The following is a 7,242-nucleotide window of genomic DNA, read 5'->3' as shown; positions in this document are numbered from 1 at the left end:
AGAGAAGACATTGCGAGGCTGTGGAAAACTGAAGCCTTAGGTGTTCAGAAATCAAGTCAACCGATGCTCTCCCCCGAAAACCGATGGAGATCCTTGAAAAAATCCATTCGCCACACAGGAGAATGACAAGAAGTCACATGAATGTGGAAGGAAGAAAACGCAGTGCCATTTTCGGAATTGCAGCAGTTGCAACATCTTTCCAAGCGCTTTAAACGAGATATTATGGCGAAACATAAACCCAGAACGCGCCATAAACCCAACTTATGGCGAAAAATATAACAAGGTAATTAAAGAATATACCTTTCGCTCAGTCACGTTATTCTTGTCGATTCGTCCGACAAAGATACACCCGGTCGTGTGTTTTATTTGCCACATCATGGTGTCACGTCCGTGAATAATCCGGACAAGGTCCGCGTCGTATTCAACTGCTCGGTTCAACATAATGGAATCAGCCTTAACGACATGCTTCACCAAGGCTCGGATTTATTAACCAGCCAAGTAGCAGTTCTCCTTCGCTTCCGTAAATTCCCGGTACCGATTGCCGGAGATATTGAAAAAATGTATCATCAGGGTTACGTTCCAGCAAGCGACCAATCCACTATTCGTTTCCTGTATCAAGCGCCTGGGATCAACGAACTGATCAAAGAGTTCAAATGACACGGCATATTTTCGGTGCCGCCTCATCACTGACGACTTGTATCTTTGCTTTGAGAAAAACTGCCGAAGATAATCAAAATTTTTATCCGAAAGTTGCCGATTTCGTCCTGTCGAACACGTGTGTCGGCAATCTACTTTATTCCACCGAAACCGAAGAAGAGGCCATTCGCGACACCAAGGACTTCAAGGCTCTCTGTCTAACTGGCGGATTTAATATTGAACAGTGGATGTCGTCATCCCGTGGTGTTCTCTCAACAGTCGCTCTGTCCAAGTTTTCCCATCCTCATCTCGACTTCAATTCTGAATTGCTCCCGGTCAAAAGTACGCTCGGCATCCTGCTGGATTGGAAGACCGATCAGTTCATGTACACAGTCGAATTGAAACAAGCATCGACTACGCGTGAAGTGCTGCAAGGTTTATCGAAGGTCCACCTTGTTCTCATTGCCCCCGCCATTTTGCCAGCCTGAATCTTAATGCAAGACGGTCCGGATGGGACGACGTGCTGGACCAATAATTCCGAAAAATTTGGTCAAATTGGACTGCCGAGTTAAAACTTCTTGAAAAATTCCGTATTCCGCGTTGCATGCACCGTGTAACCGAACCCGTTCAGCTGGAACTCCATGCGTTTAGTGATGCCAGCGAAAATGGCTTTGGTGCGTGTGTGTATCTCCGATTCATATTCGAACGAAGATGTCAGTGTCGCCTAAGTGATTGGAAAGGCAAGAGTGGCACCGTTAAAACGGTTATCAATCCCGCGACTCGAATTCCAAGGAACTGTTTTAGCCGCTTGACTCGTCAGCACAGTCCGACAAGAAATTAATCTGATGGACGTTCCAAAAACATATTGGACCGACTCGCAAACCGTCCTTCAGTGGATTCATTCAACTTCCTGTAGCTATCACGCTTTTGTAGCTCACCAAGAAACCGAAATTGTCGACTAGTCAGTGGTGAGAAAGTGGCGACATTTCCCGGGTGAACTCAATCCAGCAGACGACGCTTCACGCGGAATCCCAGCGTCATCTTTAAATCCGAAATACCACTGGTTTTGTGGGCCATCATTTCTTCGGATGCCCCGCGAAAACTACTCTCTCGTCCTTTTTCCGTGTACAAAGGGTGTACATACTTGGTGTTAAATGAAAGTGGGTTCAAGCTTGTACACCCGGGTATACATAAGGGGTACAGTATCTTCCTTAAAAATCCGACTACTATTTAAAAAAAATGCCGCCTATCGGTTCGCGGCAGAACTACATGATGTAACCAGACAATTAGGGTAGGGGGTAATATTCTAGAAACGGACAAAGGCTTAATTTACATGACAACGAGACAGCCTTTAAGGCATTTAACTCTCAAGCACATGGCCTTGATAAAGGAGAGGTTGGGTCACGTTGCCGCAAGCCATCCAAAACTATTTTTCAGTTTGCCTGGCTTTTTCGCTCAATTTATCGGGAGTAAAAGAGGAAGGGTCGTTGCTATGGCGACCAAACACGCGTTTTACTATTCGCTTCCAATACTTGCATTGTTCATCAGATATAAAAGCGGATGGGGGGATGAAAAGTCAATTAATCAGTAACAATGTTTCGTGAGAAGGGTTCGAAAAATTAACGGTTGGTGAAAGAGCCGCAGTCGTAGCCATTGGCCAAGATAAACACCTCCGTTTGGCAACGTTGCGATATGTAGCAAACAAACTGAAAGGCAAGCAGACTAAAATAAGCCGCAAAAATTCAAAATAGACGTGTTTTGAGGTGGTGTTTCCTATGAACGTTAGGTTAAAATACTTGACGTTGAAAGTTCTTGACCAAGTGATCCCATTCGTAAAAATACTATTCGATTTCCAGTCTGCTTTTAACGAAGAATTTGAAAGGACTTTCCACCCAATCGATTATTTTTTCATCTTTGTGCGCAACTTTTACGTAAAGGTCGTAGCCGAGTTAAAAAAATCGTTTTAATTTTGATGACAATGTCTATAAACTCCTCCCAGTGATAAAGCCGAAGAATGCTCGCCAGTTATCTCCACAATCTCTCTCGTCTATTTTTATACAAAGCCCTGTGTTACGGGATCATGTAGACGAAGATCATGCTGAGAGCGAGTTGAGATCACAAGGAAATTTGTCGGTAATGATTATTTCAATATTTTGGCGGATTATAAATACTACAATATGGACGACGAGTTGTACTGGAACAGAGTGTTCGCTGCAAAGTCTCCTTCAGGAGAACCCCAATTTCCCAATCTAAAAGTGTGTTTCTCTTTTCCTCACTTTGCCGTTTAGTAACGTAGCCTCCAAGAAACAGAGAGACACCAAACCTCAAAAGAAAAATGACCTACACGACAAATCGGTCGATACCGTAATGAAAGGCAAAACATGGCTGAAAAATAATCGTGCAAAGGCTAGTTCTGTATCAATTCCCGATGCTCTGTTGAAACTTTCCTAAAACGTGAAAGCCAATATTGCTGTTGAAAGTTCGAGTGACTCTGAATAGAAAACATCAACCAATCTCTTGCGCTGATGTCGATTCTCTAATCGAATTTAATTGTTTCGCTTAATTTCTTGGTTGTTTTTATTTGATAAAACAGTTCCAAAGATAATAATTCCTTTGAATACAGGAAGTCTGCGATGAATGTATTATACATTTTTGTCCTATTTCCCCAGGTAATCTTGGGGCTATTTTCTGAAAGAAATTTTGCCATAATTGGCCATACCTGACAACATCGGAGGCCAGACGGAAAATTTAGGAGCGGAAGCACTCATGGCGAAAAGGTTAGAAATTTTTTGAATTTATTTTAGAGTTTCTTATGGAACTTAAAACGAAAAAAGGGAGAAATAGGACTGCTTTAAAAAATAGGTCAGGCCCATTTCGACCGGTCCATTTCTTCTTCAATCGACCATTAGCAGCATAAGAGAATAATCTAAATTTAGCTCTATCAGTATTATAAATCTAGACTCCAGGATGTGGGATCTATACTATAACCACTACGCCACCGTTTACATTTCAAGCACTTCTTATGTTGGTATTTATTCTTCGTATACATAAGATGAATGATGAAACCTTTTTTTAAACTCTAAAATCTCGTAATTTATTAACAGTCATTTATTAAACATCCCAAATTGAAATTAACCGTAATTTTATTAATTAAAAACCAATTGGCACTGAATGTCGCCAAAATTGGGCGTGAACGTCATGTAAAACAAGGTGGGCCTGGAAGACGTGGGCCTGAATGACTGGGCCTGAATGTTGCACAACGCACCCGGGGCAACGACTGACCTCGCTTCACAACTTGACCAAAATGCCACCAAAAGCTCAAACATAGGTATTCACGGGCAAGGAATAATTCACGAGCAAAGGAATTTGCATAACGTTCCAACTTTACACTAGACTCACCGAAAGTACCGGCCTTGGCCAAGCTAACGTTACTAGTGTTCAATCTATATAGGATGTTTAACAACACCCTTTGAAATGTAACCGTCTTTATTCAGGTTCTCCTTTGACGGAAAGCAGTAGACAGATTTCAGTTGGCCTTGAAATAGACAAAACAAAAATCGTGTACAGCAGAGTGTCTCTTAAACTTTGAAACCACATGTTGGATTGATATCCCATTAACCACAAGCAATTTTTCAACTTAGAGGCACAAGACTTACTCAGGATAACGCGATTGAAAATTTATTCTCAGCCACTAGGATCATTCTAGCGTTTCAATTTGGTATTCTTATATGGCTCAAAAGTCTTGGTATTCTGTAGAAGGATATTTCAAAGAAAATTCAGTGTGTGACGCAGTGCAGGGCAAGTAAGTCGAAACAGCGTTAGCTGTTTCACTTGCTGATTAATCGTTAAAATTTGAAAAGAGGAACCTAATTTGTTTTTTTTTAATTAAAAAAAATATTAATAAAAAATGCTAAACTATACAGCTACATCAATTTGACGAGATTGACAATGATGTCAAATTTTCACGTTTTTTTTAAATGTGTCCATCGGATCGGAAATGTTTTCAAATGGACCGGCCATTGTGTTGCTGGGACTTTTCATCATCTTATCAGCACCTCAAATTGCCAAACTCCAAAGTGAAAGCCTTGATGCTGTCAAAATGTTTCCAGATGTGGAAGAGCAAGTGATTGAAGCTGGTTCAACCCTTATAATTAAGTGCATCATAGATAGGAAGATAATAACATCTTTAAACATTTTTCCTTTTTGGTCGCTTCCACAAATCGCAGAAAATAAAACAGTTTGGAATGTTATTTAGATAAGCAAAGTCGGCTGTTAATTCAAACGTGTTTTTCCACCACACCTTTCGGCCACTGACAAACGCCTGAAGAAAATTTCTTATAACAATCAAACACATACGACATTGAAAATCATTTTAATGAACACTACGCCAGAAGACACGGGCTATTTCAAATGCCATACTCACTTTGGCTTATTGGAACAATACCCCAGATAGGAATTTTTGTCCCAAGGCGGGACCAAAGCCGTGCGGCTGGTGCGGTGGGCACAGGGGAATCTCTAAGATGTCCCATTGCGAGCCCTCATTTGAATACGTTACTCATTTTTCATCTTGTCGGATACGTCATTTTTTACTCCCTCTCGTAGAAGTCTCTGATGCGTCCCGTTTTTATTTTTTGGCTCCTTCTCGACACTTAGAAAATTTCGGAGAAACTGTCTTTGTCTTTTCGCGGCAAAGTTTGATTCTAAAATCTTATTATTACCTTTATCTTCAAAATTGTGTACAAGAATTCGTGGCCCATCTGTATAGTACTGGCTTCTCACCACGAAGATCCGGGTTCGATCCCCGGTCCAGGTTGTATATTTCTTCAACAATGCTGTTAGTACGCTGTCGATTTATGTAGTGTTTCCGGTAACCCTTTGCATTCTTTGACAAATAAACTTGTCGTCCGGATATCCGGATCAGCGTTCGTGAAAAATTGTCAGCACAGCAAACACTCATAAGAAAAAGAAGAGGAAAGAAAAAAGAACGAAATTCAGAGTCCAGAAAAAGATTTATTATTTATGACATCTTGAGATCCTTTTTCCGTCCCAAGTACGTCTAAAGTCCATCCAATGGGACGGGATAAGGACCGCTATGAGATCTCGGCGAAGCGGACATTGGCCATACGAAAAAGACGTCCTTGGAATGTAAACTTGGGAATCTGCTATGTGCCAAGTACATCTCAGACGTCTCAAAGTGACGTATTTTGGACTTCTTTGGGACTGCACTGTGCTATCTGGGACGTTTACATTTACAGTTTGGTAATTATTTTCTTTCACTTAATTAACAAATTATTATATAACTTATTGCAACTCACTAGTACGACATCTTTTTTTGTACTCAGGTCACGAAAAACTCGTTTTATTGATAGATTTAATTTCAAACCCTTGTTTTCTTTTCCTACTTTTTCTGCTGAACCGGAGGTACCTATCAACATCCCATGTAAAACAACTCATCCCAACGTCACCATCTCACTGTTCCATCTCCATCAGACAACAGAAATAATTTCAGATGACGAATTCTTCTATAACGTTGACAAGGTAATTGGGTTAAAGGGTATAGAAGAAGATGCTTTTTCGGACGATAATGTAAGTATGGCCAGAAGTATTTCATATTTATTTACAATAAGATATGGGATTCGTTAGACCAATCAAATAATTCGAGATGGTCATTCAACTCTAAAACGGGACTGACGCTGAAAAAACTGATGATGAGATGATGAGTCAGAATATATGTGTGTTGGCTCAGTGGATATGGATTCCGTCAACGGAAAACACGTCAATATATCTCATGATGAGAAACACAAAGAATTGTTCCCAGATAGGAATTCTTGTCCCAAGGTGGGGCCAAAGCCGTGCGGGTGGTGCGGTGGGCACAGGGGAATCTCTAAGATGTCCCATTGCCAGCCCTTATTTGAACACGTTACTCATTTTAATCTTGTCGGATACTTCATTTTTTACTCCCTCTCGTAGAAGTCTCTGATGCGTCCCGTTTTTATATTTTGGTTCCTTCTCGACACTTAGAATATTTCGGAGAAACTGTCTTTGTCTTTTCGCGGCAAAGTTTGGTTCAAAAATCTTATTATTATCTTTATCTTTAGAATTCCAAATAAGAATGCGTGGATCATCTGTATAGTATTGGCTTCTCACCACGACGATCCGGGTTCGATCCCCGATTCAGGTTACATATTTATTCAACTTTGTTGTTCGTATCCGATTGATTTATAATGTGACCGGTAACTTACCGCATTGCATACTCTGACAAATAAACTTGTCGTCCGGATATCCTGATAAGCGTTCTTGAAAAAATGTCGGCACAATAAACACTCATAAAAAAAGAGTAAAGAAAAACGGAACAAAATTCAGAGTCCAGAAAAAGATTTATTATTAATAACTTCTTGATTTCCTTTTTCCGTCCCAAGTACGTCTAAAGTCCATCCCATGGGACGGGATAGGAACCGCCATCGGATCTCGGCGAAGCGGACATTGGCTAGACGTAAAAGACGTCCAAGGAATGTAAACTTGGGAATCTGCTATGTTCCAAGTACATCTCAGACGTCTCAAAGTGACGTGCTTGGGACGTCTTTGGAACGGCAGTGTGCTATCTGG

At 40.8% G+C, this 7,242-nt stretch overlaps 1 protein-coding gene across 1 annotated transcript; it reads left to right on the top strand.

The window, feature by feature from the left end:
* Window positions 1-653: 653 nt before the first annotated feature.
* Window positions 654-1,124, top strand: LOC124209962. Its single transcript, XM_046608213.1, has one exon. The coding sequence runs from the start codon at window positions 654-656 to the stop codon at window positions 1,122-1,124; it is 471 nt and encodes a 156-aa protein (XP_046464169.1).
* Window positions 1,125-7,242: the final 6,118 nt, after the last annotated feature.

The sequence above is a fragment of the Daphnia pulex genome, chromosome 12 (assembly GCF_021134715.1).
Source record: "Daphnia pulex isolate KAP4 chromosome 12, ASM2113471v1".
Lineage (NCBI taxonomy): Eukaryota > Metazoa > Arthropoda > Branchiopoda > Diplostraca > Daphniidae > Daphnia > Daphnia pulex.
Note: the sequence above shows the minus strand (reverse complement) of the source record. Positions and strands in the feature narration are given on the sequence as shown.

Excerpts from the sequence above, each read along its gene's own strand:
- LOC124209962 (XM_046608213.1), top strand. The coding sequence starts at position 654 with ATGACACGGCATATTTTCGGTGCCGCCTCATCACTGACGACTTGTATC.